The sequence below is a fragment of the Chelon labrosus genome (genome assembly GCF_963514085.1).
Source record: "Chelon labrosus genome assembly, chromosome: 16".
NCBI classification, from domain to species: domain Eukaryota; kingdom Metazoa; phylum Chordata; class Actinopteri; order Mugiliformes; family Mugilidae; genus Chelon; species Chelon labrosus.
Genome location: NC_140349.1, coordinates 13,107,796 through 13,132,827, shown reverse-complemented (window position 1 = coordinate 13,132,827; position 25,032 = coordinate 13,107,796). Strand labels below are relative to the sequence as shown.

General features: G+C 41.5%; 1 protein-coding gene across 1 annotated transcript in view; it reads right to left on the bottom strand.

Annotated features, from left to right (window-relative positions):
* Positions 1-1,293: 1,293 nt before the first annotated feature.
* The window catches only part of necab1 (N-terminal EF-hand calcium binding protein 1), a 30,834-nt gene continuing 7,095 nt past the window's right edge, over positions 1,294-25,032 (bottom strand). Inside the window, exons 4-13 of the mRNA XM_084562925.1 lie at positions 24,621-24,646; positions 24,322-24,419; positions 16,776-16,912; positions 11,102-11,223; positions 10,235-10,311; positions 7,798-7,845; positions 5,651-5,763; positions 4,191-4,268; positions 2,707-2,798; positions 1,294-1,876 (exon numbers count right to left, since the gene is read on the bottom strand). Of these exons, the coding sequence (XP_084419051.1) occupies positions 1,848-1,876; positions 2,707-2,798; positions 4,191-4,268; positions 5,651-5,763; positions 7,798-7,845; positions 10,235-10,311; positions 11,102-11,223; positions 16,776-16,912; positions 24,322-24,419; positions 24,621-24,646 (820 nt within the window). The 3' untranslated portion in view covers positions 1,294-1,847. The remainder of the gene's footprint in view (positions 1,877-2,706; positions 2,799-4,190; positions 4,269-5,650; positions 5,764-7,797; positions 7,846-10,234; positions 10,312-11,101; positions 11,224-16,775; positions 16,913-24,321; positions 24,420-24,620; positions 24,647-25,032) is intronic.

Genomic DNA, 25,032 nt, shown 5'->3' with positions numbered 1-25,032 from the left:
ATGCATGTTGCAAATTTGATGCTTCAGTAAATAATAATTCAAGTGATAGCAGCATCGAGAGGAAGGAATATGAGAAGGTCAAGAAATGCCAACGGCTGAAAGAGGAACTAGAAGAGATGCAGAGGGTGAAGACAACAGCGGTGGCTCCAGCAGATTTCAGGCACGACATCTGAGAGCTCTGTCCAGACGAGCGCAGTACTAAGAACAGCTAAGATGCTGTGCAGGACCCTCAAGCTCCCAGGCAAGATTTTGGATTTAAAGAAGAAGAAAGTGTTAGGGGCTTAGAATAAAATGTGAATATTGAATGAAAGTAGTAGACCTTTTGTGGTGTCGTGGTTAGCTCTGATGCCTCACAGCAAGAAGGTTCTAGGTTTGAACCCACTGGTCGAGTGGGGCCTTTCTGTGTGGAGTCTGCATGTTCTCCCTGTGTCTGTGTGGGTTCTCTCCGGGTACTCTGACTTCCTCCCACTGTCCAAAGACGTGCTGGTTAGGTTAAGAGTGTGAATGGTTGTCTGTCTCTCTGTGTTAGCCCTGCGATGGACTAGAAACCTGGTGTACCCTAGTGTGTTTAAATACATATGGCGCTTGTTGCAGAACACTGATAGTTTTAGAATAAAAAAACATTTTTTATCACTTATTATCATGTGATCAAATATGCATAAGCTTTATTTTTTATTCCATTTGTTGTCTTATCTAATTCTCATCTTTCCTGTTCATTCCCAGCAGCAGTTTGTTCTTGCTGCAGTGGCTGCAGAGTGTCCACACGATGGCGCCATTTCCAAACATAAAACATTCGTGCACAAATAGTCACACAGCAACACTTCAGTGCAGTGGACTTAAATTCATTCATTTGATCCCTTATTTTATGCCACGGTGGAGAAATTTGTCCCTATCCGTTTGTACGCACAAGGAGTTGCGAGGGCGCTGTTAAGGGAGTGGGCTGCCACCTTAGCGATGTCCGCAGAGCAGGGGCATCACTTAATGGTGCTTCATCCACGGATGTTGAGGATTTTGAATGAAGTAAAGCTACAAATCCGCTTTTATGAACATTATTCCGCAAGGTCCCACAAAAATAAAAAGTTAGCAGAGGATGGTTTCGATCCATCGACCTCTGGGTTATGGGCCCAGCACGCTTCCGCTGCGCCACTCTGCTGGCACACGTGCAAGTACCTCACCATGAGGTCTAGTCTCGAGGATAAAAGAGTTCCTGTATAAAAAGTGCAAATAGGGATGCGAAGACAATACACAACAATATCATTTTTATTCAAGACTTATATTTCAGTTTGACACATTAAATACGGAAACAACAGGATAATGGGGCTGCTACAATTGATCTCTCCCTGTCTCTTACTCTCTGTCTTTCAGACTCACACACGTTTGTATGGCTACTTTTGTGAGGAACTTCACCGTCGTAATATATTCTTTAATCAGCACAACTAAATACCTAACAAGTGACCTAAACCTAAACTCATCTTGTAGTCTAAAACCAGGCCAAAACATCCTCTCAAGTCCCCACAAACATAGCTATACAAGTATACACACACAGACACACGCGCGCACACTCACTACCCTGATGATGACGTCAAACACAGGTGAGGATGTCGGGGCATCGGATGGGTCGCTCTCTGATGAGCTCATTGCTTTTAGGATGCCAGAGTGCAGACGAACACACGTGTGGGCTGTTTCAGCTTCCACCTAAAATCTATGGAGGAACATGGACGTCATAAAATCTGTACTAATCACCATGACTTCACAAGTTGTGTTGAGTTGTTGTCTCATGTGTATGTGCTGCTGCTGCTGTCGCCGCCGTGTGACTTCCAGATCCAGATCCTTTCCAGATGCCATTTTTAGTTGTTGTTGAGGACCCACCATGAGGCTGAGATGGAGAAGAAAAAGAAAGATTTGCTGACCCCCAACGTAACCCCAATCAAGGAGAATGTAGAGTCTTTTAATGTACCATTAAGAAAAATTCTTGCAAAATAGCACAAAGACATCTGATTGCAGCAAACACAGGACAACTAATGAGGACAATAGCAGACTTACTATGAATAAAAACTAAAATGAGGCAGAGATGATTGTCAGTGTCACAAGCTACAAAGTTAAACCTACATACAATGTAGAATAAAGTAAAATAAAATGGAAAAAGCATAATAAAACTTCAGCGGATTAGACAACAAAAATAAATAAGTAAATAAAATGAAAAAAAAAAGAACCAAATTGTGCTTGCTTGTTTCTAAAGCTTTCTGTCACATCCCATGGTTCCTCTACAGTACTCAGTTGTCATGGAGATTACAAACATGGTTTTCACCGATTAAAATCTAAATCTACATTTTATTTTCAAAGAAAAAACATTTAGACGTTCACAGAAGCTTTTGAAACAAGCAAATTGATTTGACTTCAATATAAAAGTCATTATATTGCTTATCTGTTTATTCCAGCGCCTCATTTGATCCTTTATGACATTTACAGGGTGAAGCACTCGAATCAAAGATCTCTCAGCTTGACATTTTGAATTTCTTTGAAAACCAGCAGCCTGATTAGAATCTGAAAAGTCCTTGTTTGTCTGCGCAGCATGACTTTGTGACTGATAATAGCCACAAAGAGCTTCCATTTTAGGAGGATAAAATGCATCTCATTATTGTAGCTTCAGAAGCGATCGGGTTGAATGTGATATGAGGTGAGATTAGGAGCGGTAGGTGATCTTACCGGGAACTAACATGGTGGTTATGACCTCAGGAGTTTCCAGGAAGTCCACGTTCCCTCTCTGGAAGGTTTTGCTGTAGTTGGTCTGTAGGTGACTGGAGAATGGATAAAAAAGACTGTCCTTTAATGACAGAAAGGTAAAGCTAACCTTTGACCTGATCATTTTATTCTATTAAACAATCTATGAGTGTCATTCGTTGAGTTATGAGTTATGAATTTTAATCAGGGAATAACCAGGTGTGATTATGGCTGTCACTCATGTGGTAGCATAAAACGCAATTTAAAAAATATGAAAACTGTCATACGTGCAGTCCATACTAAACTGACTAACCTTTGGAAAACTTTCTGTGGTTTCTAATTAAATATTTCTTCTTATCACTATAAAGAAAATGCGCCGCAAGCGTGACTGCCTGCCACTTTTACAAGAGTCCTCCTCCCTACTATGTGTGTACAGGCGGATGGGTGAAATACAGACGATAAGAAATTCCCCCACTATGGGATCAACAAAGGATTGAAAAAAATATCAGTATCCCAAAACTGGCATTGTCTGTTAGCGGCTTGTTTTACACTTCTGATGGGAAAAATCCCAAATCATGTCAGGCGGCTTAAAGGTGTCGTGATTGAAATTAAAATAAGAAATAAATTGGCACAGTGTGACAAAACATGGAAACCTTATACGTCTTATTTTTCCACTGTACATCATGTGGTGTGTGGCACTGGGAATGCATTGTCTGTCAGTTAGTTCACTTTATTTGAGATAGTTAGATCCTCGTATGTTTGGACACTGATACAACTCATCTTGTAGATAAAATTGTATAATGAATGCGGGCTTAAACCAGACTGAACTTGCATTTCACTTGCTGAAGACAAAACTAAAAGCACAAACAAACAACTGAAGACAGCTGCAGGTCCAGTCCTGCAAAGCATCATGATGGAGGAAACCCATTTTTTCCATGCATCAAGGAATCATTGCTGCTCCAAAGTAACAAAATATTGGTGACATGAACGAGTTTCGCGGCAGATAATGCGTTATTTAGACGCTGCATTTCGGTGCCCCAGTCACTCCCACTATATGGATATACGCGGCGCTCCGCTGGATCTAAATATCTTCCGAACGCCTCCAAATGACACCAAAGTTATATGGGTCAGTAAACAATCGTATTTTTTGACAGAAATAAAGTCCAGGTTGTAAAAAACAGTAATTCCCCTTTAAATAACACGTGATGAGATGCCGCCATGGATACAGAAGTGACATGCTGAGACATAAATTAAAGCTATCAAACCTGATGAATTCTAGTGACCTCACATTTACATTCCTCTGGCATTTGTTTCCCTCTTAGTCACACTCCACTTTTCCTCATTAGTTTCATTAAAGTTTCACTCAGAAATCACTAAACATCGCAGTGTTGACCAAGAATAATTTGGGGTTTATGCAAGCAAGCCACGGTGCATTAGTCATGATGCATATGGGGCAGGCTCATACTTACTTCTTCCACACGTTGTTGTGCTCCCAGAATTCGTAGAGAATGAAGCGTGATTCATTTGCCAGCCGCTGAACTGCGATGCTGCCAAATGCAAAACAAGAGAGAGAGCGCACAAGTCATGCAATTACTAATTAGTGTGCTACATCATGTCCCCCCGCACGGCCTCTCTGTCTGGGCTGTTTTCGACACGCTGAGATGTGTGCAGGCTTTGTGGATCTGTGAGGAACGGCCGCATGGCTTCACCCTCGAAATTAAATATATACAGTGGTGTTTTGTCAGAGGCTTTACCCAAAATGTTTCTTAAAAATAACCGAACAAACATGACTGAGCGTTCAGGGGAACGATTGTGACAAAGCATGTAAATGTCAAGCTGTCCTTTAGGCTGCAGGATTTGGTCTAAAACCAGAGTGACAGTTGGGGTGATTCAGTTCGCTCTGCCTGCCAAAGGTGAATTTAACCACCGAGTGACAAGGGTGAGCGTTTTTTGGTTTTTGGCTGCAGAAAAAGAAAAGGCAGATACTCTTTAATCCTCTGACACGACATGTCAGGGGCGAGCCGAACAGCGAAGCCAGAGCGAGTAGTGTTGACAGGAGGGACAAATATTCTTAGAGCTGCAATGCTGAGGCCCAGTTTCTATTTTGAATGTTTCCTGATTAATTCAGTTTTGCTCGTGATCTGGTGAAGATTTCTTAATGAGATGTGAACCATTAAGTTTTGTATTCAGAAGAAAGCCACTGCTCAAACCTGTTTTACGTCACAGAGGGGATGATTTAATTTGATATGGACGTTAGTCGCAAATTAAAAAAAATCCCTTACGCTGAAACCTGTTGTAGTGTTTGTGCTGAACTGTGTAAGCTAATAGAAAGTGCATCTCACTGTGTTATATGGAAAAAGATGTTAGACCCAGTCTCTGCTCACAGATATTTTATGTAGTGGTGGTGGATGTGGACGCCCGCTGAGTGACAGCTCGGGAAAAAACACATAGTGGATCTTGAGTTGAGATTTGGTCACTTGTAAGTATCCAACGATCGAGGAGTAGCTTCATGATTCATGCCTGAGTGATGAATTTGTTTCTGCCACTCAGTCATAACTATTGTGTTGTTGCACACACTTGGTGAGTTGGAACAAAACTGACTCACAATAAAAAAGCATTAAAAGCATTAAAAAGAAGAAGATGTGTACTAGAGATTGTTAGTTTTTCCAATATGTACTCAAATTTATACAGCATTGTGCCACTATCTGTAAAACCGTGGTTGTTATAAGAGTCTTCAGTATAGAGCACATGAAGAAGACGCCCCTGAAAGATCAACGGAGGACAAAACCCTCTTCCAGGACAAACAGAATCCATGTCTATGTAGATATGTTAAATTTCTGTTTTGTTCTCATGTGAAAAAAGTGGCAGCGTACTAACATAAATAGCAAACCCTAGATACAAAGAGTGAAAGAAGAGAATATGAACTGACTGTAGGCATCCAGTCTGGGCGCAGGCACACTCCATGTACTGTCTGAGAGCAGAGCGAAACTCCTCCAGCTCCTCCTCCAGCACCGAGAGCTGCCTCTGGACTATTAGGATGTGCTGCAACACAACACACAGCATTAAAATCACAAATTTGTACTCGTGTTACGCAAGAGAGTCCGTGATTTTTTAAATGAATTAATTGCTGCATGAGTTCCCCATCCGAAGGAGAACGCGGAGGAGAGAAACGAGGCGCGAACAGCAGGGAAAACCTGGTGTAATCACGACAATAGACGGCCTGCTAATCATTTCCCGGGGCTGATGAGGGATTGTTGACAGAGGTGGAGGGGATGACAGGAGCAGGAAGTGAATGGTCTGAGTGTGTGTTAATGAGGGTCTCCAGGAAATGAATGCAAGTCAATGTAATGTCCTCTGAAGTGATGGAAACACAGCGTGTGACTGATGAAACGCCTCGGGGCTCTTTCCCACTCTAATTTGGGAGAAAGCCACAAACGCACACACAAACACACATACACATATATATATACATACATATATGTATATGCACTCGAGGACACTGTGGTATGTTAACGCACACAAACACCATCACACATCCGTCTTGTCTTGTTGGTCATTACTGGATTTCACTGCAGCCAATTTATCCCCAATGACACACAGCATTAAACCAATTACACATTGATTAATTCACACACAGAGACGTCTGCGTCACATTAGCGATGAGACATGACACTCGCGTGCAATATTCACATGCATGGTTTCGTCCGTATCACTGTGTTATGATAGAGCTGGAGTACACACTGGTGCCGGTGCACGATATCTTTGTGTAATGATTGCACATGTGAAACATCCCAGACTGTTTTACAACCTGCTGCAGGTTGGAAACCGAGTGGAGGATTTTTAGTGTGTTTTGTATGTGATATTTTTATTGAATGTGGATATCACATTGACTATAAGTAAGCAGAGATTTACAACAACTACGGCAGCTCATGTTAAAGTGCCTTATACACTGCCCGGCCAAAAAAAAAAGTCGCCACCTGGATTTAACTAAGCAAATAGGTACGAGCCTCCTATTGGATAGTTACTGCATGGGTGATTATCTTTCAGCTGGCAACAAGTTATTTAACCCCAACTGATACAATGAGTAGCTTCTCATTTCTTAAACAACCATGTCTAAAGACACATCCTGTGGTCATGGAAAAGATGTTAGTCTGTTTGAGAAGGGTCAAATCATTGTCATGCATCAAGCAGATAAAACATCTAAGGAGATTGAAGAAACTACTAAAATTGGGTTAAGAACTGTCCAACGTATCATTAAAAATCTTTGCTGTGAATTCACAATAAATAATTAGATAAGTTTTGCATGACTTTCACAGTAAGGACTACAGCAATATATTGTGAAATGTATACTGTAAAAGTCTCCTGATTTCATCACATATATAACGTCCAAAAATTCACATGTACCTTTTTCCATACTCCTTGAACGTGTAGAAATGCCTGTTTTAAAAGTATTGCCTTTAAATTTAAGAGTAACATTGGCATTTGGTGTTTTATTTTTCATTTTAGAATAAAACATTTCACTATTAAACGCTGGTAATGCCTTTAACGTACTGTGTACTGTGATGGAAGAGAAATCCTCCCGAGTGAGTCGTCAGCTACAGAGGATTTCTCAGCCTTGAAATGAGCGACATGGAGCAACAGTCTGTCTTTGCTTTGTCAGGTGGACGCTGAAAACAGGAACACACCTGTTTGCATTCACAGTCTGTCTTAAACACCAGCCGGGAGGACAAACACAGGTGGCTAAAAGAAATGAACGTGCTCTTATTGTGGTATTCATGTAGGATTCATCTAGTTATATCCAGACAGATGCTCTCTCTCCAGACTCTTTGCGTCACTGGTGCTCGTATCTCCATCTGCCTTTAAACAGAAACGCTGACAAGAAAAGACAGACGGAGTAAAGGAAGAGCCTTCTGACAACTTTAAAAACCCTGCTGTTGCCATGACGACCACTGGCTGCCTATTATAAGTGAGACCTCTGTCTCTGTATTACGGCAAAACGTGTGAGAACCACGAGTGACACAAAGTGGTCTCCGCAGCACAAACAAATGAACAGTAGATAAAAGTGAGTGAACGAACCGCTTTGCTCTCCAGGACTTCCTCTTCAACGGGCTCCAGACGGATCTCCTGCAGAGAATATAGACATCATCAGGCTTCCTCTAATAGTGACACATTTTGAGCAGCACACACTTCTGAATTTGCACCCCATTTCCCACAGCCTCCCTACATGCTTCTCCTTTGTGCATGGATTTTATTTTATTGGCTGATAAAAGCACAAGAGAGCTGTAAACACAACATATATCATCCCACCGAGACAACGAGCTGAAAGACTAGAAATGTCTGCAGAGAGTTGGTGACACCTCTCTGTTGGATCATCTACATTATGTGAAACCATTTTCACGTCAGGTGCTCCAAATAATAATATAAGAATATATGTTTTATGGATTTGTTTTTAACGTATCACTTCCCTTTCTTTGCTTGTCCTGTTAAACTAAACCAATGTCTACTTACGACTCCTGTTCACAGATGTTAACTACAGGTGATTTCGTCTTCCAAAACTCATAAAGACAAATAATTCTTCAAAGAAATACTCTTTTAAAAGAATGAAGTAAAGAATAAAATAGATTTTTCCTTTGTGAGGTAGAAGTCTGTTTCTTTCCCTACTTTTTACTTGATTCCTTAAGTAAAAATTTAATTTTCAGAAAATAACTTAATAAACATGACAGAAACAACTGAAACTACATAAAGTTAAAAATTAAAAATAAGATACAGCGGATATAAAAAGTCTACACAACTCTGTTAAATGCCAGTTTTTTCTTTGTGATGTAAAAAAATAAGCCCAAAATCGATAATTTCAGGACTTTTTCACCTTTAATGTGACCTACAACCTGTCCAATCAACTGAAAAAAGAAAATGAAATATTTTAGGAGGGAAGTAAAACTAAAAAAATAAAATAAAATGACGTGGTTGCATAAATGTTCACACCTTTAAACTAATCCTTTGTTGAAGCACCTTTTGATTTTATCACAGTGCTCAGTCTTTTTGAGTCTTCTTAATTTCTTCCACCTTGACTAAGCCCCCAGTTCCAGCTGAAGAAAAACAGCCCCAAAGCCTGATGCTGCCACCACCATGCTTCACTGTGGTGTAGTGTTCTTCTGGTGATGTGCCAAACATACCTTTTGGAGTTATGACCAAAAAGTTCAACCTTGGTTTCATCAGACTATAACACATTTCCCCACATGCTTTTGGGAGACTTCAAGTGTGTTTTTGCAAAATTTAGCTAGGCTTGCATGTTTTTTTTTTTGTAAGAAAAGGCTTCTGTCTTGCCACCCTACCCCACAGCCCAGACATATGAAGGATACAGGAGGTCGTCATCACATGTACAGGCACAGCCAGTACTTGCCAGAAATTCCTGCAGCTCCTTTAATGCTGCTGTAGGCCTCTTGGCAGGCTCCCTGACCTGTTTTCTTCTCGCCTTTTCATCAATTTTGGAGGGACGTCCAGTTCTCGGTAATGTCCCCGTTGTGTCATATTTTCTCCACTTGATGATGGCTGTCTTTACTGTGTTCCATGGTATATCTGATGCCTTGGAAATTCTTCGGTCTCATGGCTGATATACCTTTTAACAATGAGATCCCTCTGATGCTTTGGAAGCTCTCTTTGGACCGTGGTTTTTACTGTAAGATGTGACTATGAAAATATTAGTTAAAGCCTACTAATACAGCTGAACTAGTTGGGGTAAATCAGAAATACTTTAAATGATGGTAGATGTGCATACTGACTCCTATTTAACACGAGTCTGAATGTGAATTCTGAACACAGCTATATCCCCAGTTATAAGAGCGTGTACACACTTATGCAGCCACATTTTTTTATTTTTACTTCCCTCCTCCTAAAATATTTCGGTTTTTATTTTTCAATTGAGTTGTACAGTCACATTAAAGGTGGAAAAAGGTCTGAAATTATTCATTTTGGTCTTATCTTCTTCACTTTTTCCTTTCCAAAGATCACCATTCTGTGATCTTTGAAACAAACCTTGAGGGTAAAAGGTAATGTAGCACATGGATTATTCCAAATCGGGGTCTAAATTTGACATTCAGACATTTATGTATGTTTGGTTCAAAGAGTCTTATATAGATGATTGTAGTTAATGTTTCATAGCTGCCCAACCGATCACAGGTGTGATTTTAAAATGTCAGTTTACAACACATTTAATGCCACGTTCAACGCGAGCAGCTGTGAGAGTTGGTGCGCAGCTGATATTTCCTCTATATGTGCATATGTGCGCATGTTTATAAGGTGGGCGGGTGTTGTTGGGTCTGAGTTAATTTGTTGACATTGTTGTGAATCCACTTTCCATAATTTGCGGTTCATTTTCATCGAGAGGGACATAAAGACCAGATGGCCGATGCGGTGAGTAAAAGCAGAAGGAGATTTTTTAAAAAAAAGGAGAAGGGAATAAGAAGGTAGGAGGGAGAGTAGAAGCGTGGAAAGGTTGAAAGAAAGGTCAAGTAACCTTTTGTTCTAGACGGTCGATAAGCTTCTGCAGTCGGTTGACCTGCACTATCCACTGGCCGTCTTCATCGTAAACACCTGGAGGAGAGAGAGAGGCGGAGAGGAGTTCAGACAGACGGAGTGAACAACAAAGGTGGAGGGATGAAAGGCGCTGCATACATCGACTGTATTTTAAACATTTTCCTCCATCGACCGCCCGAAGAAAAAATAAAAAATAGTGCCAGGAGACATTTCAAGGTTTGCTTTCATGTCATGCAACGCGCGACCACGCCAATCAATTGAAAAGCTTTGAGCCCCGTAATCGAAGTTTGCAGAGGCTCGGCGGTCGCAGCACAGATCTCCTAGCAACCACGGCGGGTGACATAATTGAGGTCTAATGGAGAGCTGGCTGCAAACAGTCGTCACAAAAAGTATCTGCAGATTTCTTTTTGTCTTTTTATGAAGTCTTATATTATTACCCCCAAAACCCAAACACATTGATCACACTGATATTAATAGTTGTGGTGTGTCTTATGCAGATTTGAAAGAACTGACTTCCAAACATGTGTGTCCCCTGACCTCAAACCTCCTGTGGTGCACCAGAAAAGTGGCAGAGCACCCAGTGGCTTTGAAACCTATACATAGAAACGCATGTGGACACAACCTTCCTCCTCCTCTCTCTCTCTCCCTCGTTCTCTCTCACACCTACGCAACCTTTCCTCCCCTCCTGTGCTCTGCTCTCTGGCCCGTGGAGAGAACCACACTGACTCCGGCCCAGCAGCTTCCTTTTGCTGCTGGCGTGCAACACAACAACACAATCTCAAGGCAGGAAACACTGTTAAACACAGTAAGACACAACAGAGACGTCCAAAGTCGGCTCGACGCCCACCTGAATTGACGAGGCTGAGGAGAGGGTTGTTGGGGGAGAGGCTGCTGTTCCTCTGAAGCCTCCGATTAGAGCGACGACCCGACCACTGGATGGACAAAACCTCCGGCTTCAATGGGCCCTGTCTGTAGTCAAAACAAGACAATGATGTTTGAGCATATTTCCTTTACGTCATCACAGCCCATGACCATTAAAGCCCTGTGCAGTCTATTAAGTGTACTCTCACACTAAATAAGAGATGGCTGAGGGATAAAGGTATATTTTTAATATTTAATGTTTTGTTTTATGGTTAAAATCTTTGCAGGACTTTGGAATAATCCCGGGAGTCTCCAGTTGTGTCAGCTGAGAATAAATTTACCTGAACTTGTCCTGACTTGCGTTATGTTTGTATGTCGTGCCGGGCTGACAGTGACGCTAATGCCAGTGACAAGGTACATGCACCCATAGGGTAATATCACCTAAGATTTATCTTACTGCTGTCAAGTTGCTCAGTCCCACACTTTGAAGAATCCTCAGGGTGTCCGTAAGGAGGTGTGTGTGTGTGTGAGAGTGTGTGTGTGTGTGAGTGTGACCAGGCACACGGTTTGTTCTTTTTCACTCCAACACTCAAGCATGGCAACGTTTTAATCTTGCTTGGTTTTAATGTAGCTGGAGGGGGCTCCCCCTGACAGGTCTGTGTTGGAAGTGAAAAAAACTATTTGGGGAAACTTTCACCCGTGGCTTTGAATGTCTGAGGTACCTCGGGGTATAAACCAGGTTCCAGGGAAATCATTTTATCCAGAAAGTTCTCTGCTTTGGGGTTGTGGTTTTCAAAAGTACAGGAACTTTGTGTCGGTTGAGCTTACAGTGGATTTGGATTTCGTTATGAGGGGTGTCCTGTAGCCTGTGTCCATCACTGGCATAAAGCTGGAGCTGGAGCGCATAATCAGTTCCCAACAAAGTGACTTCAGATCAACTTTCCACCACAAAAATGTTGACGGTAGAGGAAGTCTGATGCCGGCTAGGCTACTGTTTGCCTCTTTTGTAGATTTGCTGAAATGAGGTGCCGTTTTTTCATATATCAGCGGACCACTTAGCCTGATCTTTTCAGGTCTTCACAATGGTCTGCAGGAAACTTTTAGCTCCTTGAAAAAAGTGTCTTTGACTTAAAGTTCTGGGTACTTTGGCTCTTTGTGATTTGAGGTTTATGGCAATGGGGAAAAAAAGTAAAGATATCCCTACATTTATCACATATTCAAATCCATGAAATTACAAGAAAGGGTTCCAGATTAGATTCCAGTGATTAAGACCTCATTAGGTTGGAACAGTGTTACTTAAACGTCTAGTATCAGGGTCTGCTGTTGTTTTTGCTACTCAAGTGTGGTGTCAACAAGCCAACACCTACTAGAGAGCTCTCTGAGTCGTCCAGAAAAAAAACTGTTGCAAGAGATTTTAAAAGATCTCCAAAACATTTCAAATTAATCTTTCCTCTATAAAGAAAATCATGTGGATTATTTCAAACAGCTACAAACACGTCCAGGTCTGACCCTCAGATTCAGCCCAAGAGCAGAGCGTTTGATGTCTTGAGTCTCCAAGAAGAGGTGTGAGATTTAAAACTCAGTGCATGCAAGAATGTCTTGCAATATTGAGGTAAATTTCAGCGAGCTGATGTCAGAGACTGGTTGACCATTACACAGAACGTCTACAAGAAGTTATTTCTGGTAGTAGGAGCAATACTAGTCTGTGATGCCAAGGGTGTAAGCTATTTTTTGTTCAGCTGAATATGCTTTTGGTGTTGTTCTAATACATCACATTAATCTAAAACAACGGTCCCCATGAAACGTATTTATTTTCTGACTGTACATTCATCACTTTTTATGCTGACAATTACAGATGAAGGAAGTGACTACAATCTAAAAGAAGAGTGTTGTTGTGACACCGCTTATAGGAGATTTCATTTTAAATGCTGCCCTCCACCACTGTATAATGTAGTATAATTAATTCACGAGCTGCAGCCTAATACGTCTCTACTCTTGATGCATGGAGGAGGAGGAGGAGGAGGAGGAGGAACTGTGTGGCGGGTCCCTCTTGGTCAGCCAGTGAGTCATATTCAAAGCTATGTAGCAGCTTTAATTGCTAAAACTGTCTGAGATGACTAACAAAGCAAAGTCCAGCAGGTGTCCCATCTTCATGTTCTTCTCAGAGCGAGGCTGAGAGGTGAAGAGACAAGTGTGTGGCCAGAATTAGCAGAGAGGGAATAAGAGCCAGGATCTTGTCGTATTCTTTCTATATCAAACAGTTTTAATAGCAGCTAACACGCACCAGCAAAAAATAATAATATTACTTTCGCAAATAGAAGCACAGCTTCTAAACACAAAGCTCAAGCCCAGCTCTGAGTCACACCAAGCATCCATGGATATGGGCTGCACAGCTTCTTCACACGTACAAAACCACAAAAACCTATTTAAAGCCGCCAGAGACACAACCACATCTCTAGATGTTTGAGGAACAGAGAGATTGCATTCTGACGCACGGGGGAATAACTCAAGTGAGAGGGATCTTGGAGGAGAAGAGAGGAAGCTGCCCGGGGAACGAGAGAGAGTCGCACCTCCGAGATGGCATGACAGGGTAATGGAGAGAGGGAGAGACATTTAGAGGAGGCGAACAGAGGGTAGGGAAAAGTTTGTGAAGGTCCCTTTCACTGAAATGTCAATTATCCGTGAGTCCGTCATTTCCTGCCCCCGAGGATAAGAGCAGACGATGTAGAAAACCGACAAGAAACGCAGTGATCATTTTAAATGAAGAGAAAATAATAAGAAACTAAAGAAACTAGCTCAGTCAAGAATAATGAAAATAATATAGTCCAGGAAAAACACAAAACACTGCCAACAGACACAATGAATTAGACACCTGAAGTAATTTTTGTCTATGAGGTGAATAAAGGGATCTAAAGAGAGATGTTAAAATATTCCCTATTTCTGAACACGTGGCAAATATTTGCAGAAAGTGATGACCTTGGTTTCAGAGAGTTAAGAGTTCAGTATGCTTTAAAGAAACTATCATCTGAAACCAACTGGAACTGAGCGTCTGATAAAGTCTGATCCATTTAGTTGCTGTTACGTTTGGATTTCTGGTGTTTTTAGTGTGTTTTGGAAATGCACTAATGGGGTCTTAGATGTCTGCTGATGGTAGATAAAAGCATGCTTCCCCTCTCGAGTCGGCAACTCTTAATTTCGCTGGGAGACACGACAGCTTGTGTCGGCAAATTTGATCAACAGCAGCTTGTCGGTAAAGTAATCCATCAACATTCAAGACATGGTGGTTTTATGAGACTTGTGTTTTCCTCGTATTTCTCGTTTCTATTTTGGATGTTTCTTCTTTGGTGTTTCATGTCTCGCCTTTACTTCCGGTCTGTGTCTGTTTCCCTCCATTGATTTTATGACTGATGTCTTCTTGTGTGCTCTTCTCTTAGTAGTCTCAGCTGTGCCTTGTTAGCCTCAGGGTGTATGTAGTCCTGCGTTTCCCTTTGTCCTTTTTCTGCTCGCTCACCTCTCTTATTCTGGCTTCACCTGTTCATGTACCTTCGTGTTTCAGCTCACCGTGGTTCCGTGTTTCAACTCTATCTCACTCTTTACATAGAAGTGTCTGAGGTTCTCAGTCATCCAGATCATGGAATATCCAAAATAAACGTTTAAGATGATTTTTTTGATTTTTCATATAAGTGATTTCAGACACTGATTCTCCACCATCCGACAAGCACTCCACTAAAGTATTTTCCTCTATGGAGAAGAGAAGCGCCAACAAAGATATATATATAAACATGCCAGAGTGGATTTGTTCTGAACAGATCAACATTATGATGTGTTGAATGTGGCCTTAGCAGATTAGTGCACAGTTGCTGAACTCCAGCAGGTGACAGGACACAAAAAGACTGTGTGTCATTACCTGTTCTTCAAATACACCGAGCTTTAAATGAACAATACCTGCCGGGGGGCAACCCACATGCATGCTCACGGGCGCGCACCATTTTGTGCACTCCTGCCGGTGAGTCATCATCACTAATGAACTGAGCACACCAGGGGCATGTCTGATTTCTGAATGCAGACTGATCAAGTGCTGCACACACACACACACACACACAACAAAGTGCCCTAAGCACAAGCGCTTCGGGTTGAATAATCAGTGGTCCACTCTTCTGACATGGAGAGAGCCAGGGGGGTGAATGTTTATTATCAGTCAGGACATTTATAAATATGTTAACAATTAGATCATGGCCACATTGAGGTCATATTCTACTTGTCAGCTTTGCACGCATTCATAAAAATGTCTTATAGTTAGTTAAAAACTGTTGGTGACACTAAATAGTTTCATCTAACAATGCAGCCACGGAGCTTTTGCTAAACATGCATTGGACATTTTTTAATTTCCTGATTGATTTTTTGGCCTTCACATTTGACCTTGTTAGAGAGAGATAAACCACTCAAAGAACCCTGAGTTGCAATCTGTTCAAATACATTACAGCTGAGCGGGAAGAAGACGCCAAGCCGATCGCGTTTTTGCAGCGACATGAGCGCACAGTTGAGACTCTACTTTAGACAGTTGGATAACACTTCACTGGAAATTATATACTGGTCATGTCATGGAGAGCTGGGCTGGGGGTCAAAAAAGGCAAAAGAATAAAGTAAAAAGTCGTTTTAATCAGATTTGACTGGTGATGCAGTTTTAATGCGTCCCAGCGCTCACTGAATTTGCAGCTCCGGGGTTGAAAGTCCAAAAGAAGGAGAAATAAAACATGTTCACAAACTGGTACAAAAATGGGTTTGGTCTCCGTAGCTAACGTCCCCATTTATGACAAACGTACGGGGTAAATTCTAATATAACTCGCTGGTTTTAATTACATTTAAGCTTAAACTTATGGATGATCTAGGTGTCACCCGTCCTCCCCAGCTACATCTTTTTTGCTGAGTGCTGAAGTAGCCGTCATTTAGGTGGAGTCAGGCCCTGTCGAGATGGTGATGGTCAGAGCCACCACACCGAGCCTAAACTACTTAGAGAAACCCAAGGGTGACGCCACAGATGGTTCATCCATCTTTACGTACAGTCAGTGTTCCCTCCTCTGTTATTTAGATAGAGGCCTGTTCTTCTTCTCTCACAATAACTGACCAGAAGTGTAAGCATCAAGACTGTAGTAAAACTGTGAAGTTGTGGCCCGTGAAACCACAACAGTGAGCTTAAAAATGCTAAAATGTTCCATAGAGCTGAAGGCATCGTTATGATCCGTGGATATGTCAGTTCCTAAATTGTTGTGTCACCTTTCCTGTATTCATTTGTCTCATTCTGCCCTCGGCGTTTCATTTCTCTCAATAATGCCTTTTTAATTTGGTCCTCTTCCACTATATTTCCCCATAGGGAAAGGATTTACATATTAATCAAATAATGAATCACAGATATCTCCTGGATTACAGGATGGAGCAGGTGCTCTTAACAAACACTGTGTAAAAACCGGCGTTAGCACCTTGTATAAAAGCATCAAGTCTATAATGTAGGATGTTAAATTATTGTGTGTGGTTTGGACGGAGCTGTTCGGCTCGCAGTGAGAGCTGTAATTATGTGTGCCATTGTACAATAGATTTTGTTCATGCTTTAAAGACTAATTGTGTGTATGTTTGTGTGTGGGACCAGAGAGATTTGCTCCTACTTCTCTTGGCGAGTCTGCTCGGCTGTGGTTTCCATGGCGCACTCCAGCGAGCTTTGAAGTGAATGAAGCTGATTGGTTGTCTCCTTCAGCAGGAAGCGGGTCACAAACTGCTCCAGGTGGGTGGACTCCTGATAATCCTGTCAATCGAGGGCGAGGAGGAGGACAAGTTAGAGGAAAGGGGATGATGGAGGAGGGTTGGACGGGGAGCGCAGTGACATGTTTCACATGCCAGCCGAGAGTCGCTCGACGTCCAGACCTCCTCTGCTAATTAAAATATGCCCACAAGATTATTCATGTAGAGAAAGATTGCACAACCCTGCTACTGGAAAAGAGAAAGGAAAAATATGTCAAACCTTTGGCTCTAATATTCTCTGATCTGTTAAAATCCGCCCTCTTGGCTGTGTTTAATCAATCAGTCTGAAGTCAGCGCTGGCTGTTTATGAGAAAACTTGAGGACAATACAAGTTCAGAGCTTGGTGAGGTTTAAATGAGTACAGTTTAACAAGAGCAAAACGGAGCAAGTGGATCTGAATCCATTTACTTTTGAAAAACTTAAACTGAAGGATTTATTTGCTTTGTCAATTCATTTTGGTGCGTCAGACTTTACAGGTGATAACTGACTGACTGCGATAAAACTTCCTGGTAGTGATTACTGACAGTATATAAAAGAAGTTAGTAACGCATCTTCTCATACGCTGAACAACCTAATTAAATATGTAACTTAGGGTCAAAAACACTGCTGTAATCAGCTACAAAGTAAATGAAAATATTAGGGGTGGGACTTTAACACGTTAATTACGATTAATTGATTACAAAAAGTATGCGTTCCAAACAAGGCAGAACTTTTGTCAGTGCACAATTTCCTGGTACACCGATTACACCGATGCACAAGTCAGAGCTCGGCTAACGGGTACCAAAATGGAGGAATAAGATGAAAGCACGTTGCTAGGACTGATGGAAGGCAAATTTTATTTAAAAACTATAATGTATGCGGTATCCATACCACCGAAGCACTTCAACTCTATGGAACCATCTAAATGCAAAGCATGTTCCAGTGAGCACAGAAACCGCCGGACTGGTTAGCGCTAGCAGTCCCAGTCTGAGTACGGATAAGACGTGTTGGCAGCCCAAACTTTAATTTATTTATTTATTTATTTTACTATTTAAAGTCAATACTGTTCTGAAAAAGTACTTAAAGTACTTACAGTGGCACTTTAACTTTAGGTCTGTTCAGTTTTGGCCATGGATATTTGCTTTCTTTTTCTACTGTTCTGAATTGAAGTTAATTAAATTTTCCAGACATTAAAAGAGCTTGAGTTTACAATATTCATGTCTGTATCTATTGTTTGATTCAGTCGTCCACTAAAATCCATGTAAATTGAAAAGCTTTGCTTTTTGGGGCAAATATTGTTATGCAATTAAAATGTGATTAATCAAGATTAATTAATTTCAAAGCTTCTAATTAATTAGATTTATTTTTTAACCCCTTGATGCCTGAATTGATTTTTCAATTATATAAAAAAATTAATTATTTGTGTTTTTGCTTACCACTCCGACCGGTCCTATGAGAAACTACTGCTTGCAAAAGGTTCCTAGGTATTTTTTGAATGTGCACAAACCGACATTGGAGGATTACGTGCGTTATTTCGGCTGCAGTCTGAGCGGAAACAGTGCGTCGCGAATTTGCGACACTCGGCGACAAGGGGTTAATCGAGTCCCACCCCTAGAAAATATATATATACACATTTAACTTGTGATGACTTGTCTTCAGAAAAAAAAAAAAAAAAAAAGCAGGCAGCTTTATTAAACAAATTGCATTTATATGATAAAATCAAAATAACCACATCTCTGAGTAGTTCTGGGTTCAATCAGAGGCTGAGCTGAACCCACTCACATTATCACACAAACTCCACGCCCCTTTTGTTGCCAACTAATTTTGGCCGGCACTACAAGCTGCGAACACAACACTGGTCTAATCTTATGAAACGGTTATGTCTAAGAGATTAGCAAACATTTGCCAATGTTAGTACTCACACAGAATTGTGTCATTCTCCACCTGATGAATCCTAAACTAAACTTTTATCTGGGAGGTGTCCTGGCCTCTGCCGACTCATGAGAACGGTGAGACCGGTTTGTTATTCTAGTTTCTGGTCCTTGTCAGAACTCGTACATAATAAAACCAAAACAGCAAAAGCCATCAAGCCAAAACAACGAGCTAAAAGGCAGTAAAGCGGATGAGTGGAAACTGTAAATTCAGCTGATAATTGTGCCAGTTTTAGGTTTCCTGTTCCAGTGCTCATCTCCAGCTCCCTCATTACCCTGCATCTATTTCCAACAGGTGTAATCTTCAGAGGGTGACATGTTTACATTTCTGCTGTGATGGAAAGTATCTCAGAAATAACATCAAACGTGTCAAACAGTCATCAGCACCTTGTCATTCTGGGAGCCTATGGTGCATTTATTTTTGGCTCGTTGTGTTTGTTGAGAAAGCTGATGGAAAAAAAAATATAAAAATGTCAGACTCAATGACATTTTGGAAAGATGTCATTTGCCATGCCCCGAACTGAGCAGGAGGGCTGAGTGTTGTTTTTTTTTAAGATCTAATCAAAGGGTGGTGAAGGATGCTCGGAACGGCAGAGTTTGCAGTTTGCTCACCGCACCTGCTCCCCCAGTTGTGAGCACCGCGACTGTTTGTACACTCGACTAACAATGAGGGGTTTGAAGGCAAACGCTAAGTTAGATTACAGAATGACTAATGCATGAATGGATAAGTGTGTGCGTGTGTGTGTTTGGGTGAGGCACAAAGAGAAAGAGAGGAACAGAAAGGAAATGGATTTCAGCCTTTCTGTCGATGGTTAATTACTGTATTTTCAAAAGATTATGTGATTTTAAAAGCTAGACACACACATGCGCGCTCTAATTGAAGTACGCTGAGTGAAAGCACTCTGTGTGACTGTGTTACAAATGAACTCTTGCAGCTTTCCCATCCACCCTACTGACGACATATCTGACAGGAGTTTGAACAGCGACACCTGTAACTACTGAAGAATAAAGATGACACAAAATCTCAGGTTTCTACTTTATTATATTTCAAAAAGTCTTGGGTTTGTAAGTGCAAACACACGCACAAAAACATGCTTGTGTATCCACTCAGTGAGAGTGAGTCATGACAAAACTGGTAAAGGTCAGTCTCCTGCGATCTGAGCATAGATTACCTCCTGTGGTCTGTACCTCTGTTTGTGTGTGTGTGTGTGTCCTTCACTCCAATCTACAGCCATTTTAAAAAAAGCTCAAGGTCTGCCTGATTTATTTATTTTTTTTCCTTTTTCTGCCTTTCCCTTGATCTTTTATTGTGAGTTGCACAAAAGGTCAGATGAGTGTTTTGTTAGAGGCAGTGCCTTGTAGTTTTCTGCAATTTTCTACTCCAGCCTCTGACCCTGCACTGCTGATAAAAATCACACCATTTAAATCAGGACTGAACATGTGTGATCCCGAGCCAGCCCCACGATCACACCTCACCATGATTCTGTGGCAAATGGCTTCACCTGAATGGTTTTTTAAATCCTGATTGGAAATCTTTAATAAATACTGTCAAAAATAAGGTGATTGAAATGTGAAGTGAGCTTTAAGTGACCTGCAGTTCAGTTGCTAGGTTGCAGGTGGGAGTAATTTCACCAAAATGGTGTGATGCAGGGATTGTCCGTGGTAGCTAATGCGGCTTTGACCCAAGAGAGTGACATCGCTGTGACTGCGCCATCAGTCCACTTTAATGGGGTTTTGAGTTATCTTAAGCTACGAGCACACAAAACCAATGTCACGGCCAAAAGTTTGCACTTGAACGCATCGCAAAGACTACAGCCAACGTCTACCTGGCACGTATGTCCTGCATAAAAGTATGAAACTCTTCCAGGAAGCTGTGAATCAAGCCGATAAGTTACAGATGATAGGTGATCATGTTGTCGTAAAAGATTCTGTGTGGATTGTTCAGATTAAATGAAGATTCTTCTTTTCGTTCCTCTTCTTTTGTCCTGAGCTGACCGACGAATCAAAGGGATCTCTCTCTTCAACTTATTCCGACGTTGATTCAGCATGTGCAGTAGGCTGAAAACCAGGCAAAAGGGGTCCAACTAGCACACTAGAGGAAAAACTAGGGACGCAGACGCTCCCTGACTGACTGACCAGATTACAGCTGACCATCGTTATAGTGTGTAATGGCCCTTAGACATTACATTAGATGTCCCTTACATTCTCCTTTTGTCTGAAAACGATGAAGTTAGTTTGCAAATGCGGATGATTGCCACTGGTGTGGCTTTTTTCTTTGGAGGGGAACGTTGAAAGGAGAGTGACTGAGAGCAGACAGATTCTTGGACATGTTGTCATTTCTAAAATATTTGGAGAAGGTTAAGTAGCTATTAAATTAACTCCACTTAAAAGAATGAGTTACTTCAATTTTTCATTTTTATTTTTTGCAAATATTTCTGAACAGGACGAGGTGGTTAGCACTGATGCCTCACAGCGAGAAGGTCCCAGGTTCGAATCCTGGCCCGACTGGGCCTTTCTGTGTGGAGTTTGCATGTTCTCCCTGTGTCCGCGTAGGTCCTCTCTGGGTACTCCGGCTTCCTCCCACCATCCAAAGACATGCTAGTTAGGTTGAATGGTGATTCTAAATTGGCCGTAGGTGTGAATGTGAGTGTGAATGGTTGTCTGTCTCTCTGTGTTAGCCCTGCGATGGACTGTACCCCTGCCTCTCGCCCGATGACAGCTGGGATAGGCTCCAGCAGACCCCACGACCCTTCACAGGAACAAGCGGTTACAGAAGATGAATGAATGAATGAAATGACGTTGAGACAAGCTGGTATTGTTAAGTATTGCCTTTGTCCTCACTGTCCGTCGCTTCCTTTTTTAGTTTGTAATCCTACTAAACGTGAGTCAGAGCTGTACCTGAAACCTTTCTTGGATGCTCCCTTGTTTTGCTTTTAGGTTTTTAGACTAGCTGCTGTAGTCTGTTTCCCTCCGTCACTAGGTTGCTCTTCAGATGTGACAGACCAATCATTGCTTTAACGTAACATAAAAGTCGCTGCACCAGATTTAAAACTTTGCTATGTTTATCCGTATAATACTAAAATGTTTACTGGGCGTTGATGAACTTAATCAGCATAGTTTGAACTTATTCGGCAAGGGCTTAAAAGTGACTAACATTTATATATAGTATGTAAACTTCACACACTACAGCTTTAAATATTTAGATCACGCTAAATATTTAAAGTTTTTATTTAGTCATGCGGAAATTACTTACATAACAGCTCGGCTAGGTTTGAACCAGCAGTGTAGACTAAGACTTAGCCATCCAAATACGGTTTTATTTCCCTAAATCAAATCTTTTGTTCAGCTTAAGCATGAGTGTGAACTAAAACCCTGGCTGCCTCTAATCAGATATGCATATCTGGCTCTGATTTAGATGCACAGTCTCGTTCCAGCTCCCCCGCACATGTGCATGGATATTTGATACGTGCGCACCAGAGCTCACATATGAATTAGGCTGCGTGCACACACACGCTTATCAGCTTTCAGCGACAAGAGAGAAAAAAAAAAAAGAAACACCTTGCAAACGCACACACATGCACTCGGCCCCCTCACATACATCCACAGCCAGAGACCACCCACTCAAATACATATGCACCTCAGCGGAGACGGCTGAGCTTTAGTCTGTGACTAATGCAGCATCTGTTCTCCTCCTCGCTCAGCCAATAGCCGATAAAAGTCAGAGAAATTGCGTCGCGTCGTACAATTTTGACTTATTTTGTGGTATGACTCATTTTTAGGGTCAAACAAATCTTTCATGGTGTCACATACACTTCATAGAAAGGAAAATATGGGATTCCAAAAAGGCTCCTGGGATGAAATCAGCGGTGTGATATCCTGTCTCTATTTTACAACCCAGTGTAGTAATTTAATTTGAAAGTTATTGCCAATTCTATCCAATTTGTGCAGAGTAATTTGTTCTCATTCGAGCTTTCATTTAGAGTGTCTGTAGGGGAGAAGTTAAGTGTTTTGAGAGTATGGCTGCGGCGGCATTGGGAGCCCTGTTTTTCCTGTGAAATACGACTCAAGGCTTTTTAAAAGTCAAGTGCAAACTGAATGATCTTTTTTTTTTTTTTTTCCTTTTTCAAATAACAGAGATACATGTACATAATGCATCTGTACCTCTCCTGCTCTCGACTGTTCTCTTGGAGAACAGAAAATGATCTGAGGTGCAATTTGATTCTTTCGCACCTTGGATCAGCACTTGAGGCCTAGGAAAGATTGTGAAATGGTCTCAAAAGTACCAGCGTGTTTCTGGTCCTTTGCAGGAATGAATTTCGGGCTCATGCATTTCACTGCGGTGCTCCTTCAGGTCCATGACTGTTGAAACCTGTTTCAAAACAGCACCTTCGTCTCGAAGCAAAAACATCGTTTGGCGATATGAATTGGTTTTTCACTTCTTCATTTCTTCATGACCCATGTTTTCTTAATAAATCTTTTGAAATTAAGATTGTTTGATTCCCCCTCTGCTGTCTTCATCCTCTCATCCAGCACCCACACATTTTCTGAACCAAAATCATTATCTGTCATTATCATGCATCTGTGTCCCAGTTTTTAGGTGTCGGAGTTGGATGTCTTCGTTTGTTACCTCCCTGCGTGTTAACACTACAACTGACAAATGAATGGTTCAACTCCCACACAATGGTCAAGACGAGCACAGATCTGAGGGTCGATTAGAGCGTCGCAGCGTGTGTCGCATGTGCCAGATGAGATGCTACAGAGAAAGACACAGTGCTTCAAAGGAAAAGAGGCTCTCCCTGCAGATCTAAAAAGCCACCTCTCTCCCTTCTCCGTCCACATCTTTTGCCCGTTTCTCTTTATCGTTTCTCCCCGGAGTCTTTCTGCTATCATCTCGGATAATTTACCCCCATCTCTGTGTGTTTGCCTTTCTCTCCTTTGCCACCCTCATCCTCCTCCTTCTCCTCTCCGATTACGTAAAAGGTACTCGGCTTCAGACAGCTCTACAGTAAGATCAAGAGGACATAATACATAATGATCAAAAGCAACATTTGTTTGGTAACGTAGCCACATTTAATGTGGCGCCTGTGTTGGCTGCAAGTCCAAAAAGAATAACGTGTTTTTATTCTGAGGGTTAATTAATGGCATAAATGAGCCCGTGACTTGTCCTTTTGGGCTCTGTAGTGGAAATGTGACTAATGGGAGATCTGAGGAAACCAGCTGGGCAGCAGAGGAACCTGCTGGGAGAGATTTAAAGCAAGAAGCTGAGTAAATCAGACATGAGTCGTTATTGTAATTAACCCAAGTGGCATAGTTTTCCACAAATGTCACACCGATTCAGTCACAACTCCACGCACATTGTATTAGGATCTTCACAGATTTGTTTTTCTAAATAGATTTTTGGACATGATAGCCTCTTCTGTGAAACTGCATGTTCTAGTTCCACTATTTCCAAATGAGCCATTAACAGCTACACAACTTCAAACATATATTTCCATCGTCTTACCTTCTTTGTTTTGTCCATCGCCTTCAGTATGGACATGTTCAGGTCTTCTAAGGCAGCAAGGACATTCTCGTATTCACCAAGGTGCTGGGAGAAGTAATCTTCACAGCATAACAAGCAAAAAAAAAGAAAAAAGAAAGAAGAACGTTTTGTGAGTTAAGCAACCAGGACAGGGCTGTAGGTGTTTTGTTGAAGCAGCTCTGGTGTGACATCTCAGTCACACAGCCTTTAGGGGTTTGGTCGCAGAACATGTGACTGCTTCTAAAAGTTTTTTTTTCTGTTTGGGTGAAGGTTTAACTTACCACAGAGTTCATCCGTGTCCACGTTGCTGCAATACAGACAAATGATAGAGATTCAATTAAAAAGAATTCCCTAACACGTACAAAAAAAAAATCTGTGCAAAAATGTTTCCTTTGCAGATTTTAATTTGATGAATGTGATGACAAAAAGAGGAGAGTAAAACATGTAACGAATGATTGAATAATTTAGTTGCTGTTTTTCCCCCCAGAGGAATGATTGAGCGACGAGCGAGCCAGACTTGTTTGCGCATGAGTGTGTTGCACGGAGGTCTGATTGTGTGTGTTCAATACGTGCGTCTGAACGAAATGGACAGAAAGAGAGAAGAGAATATATGAAAGGGGACCATTAGTCATCATATCAGCTTCACCGCTAGCTTTAATGCACACAAAAAACACATCTTGTTTGTTGTCACAG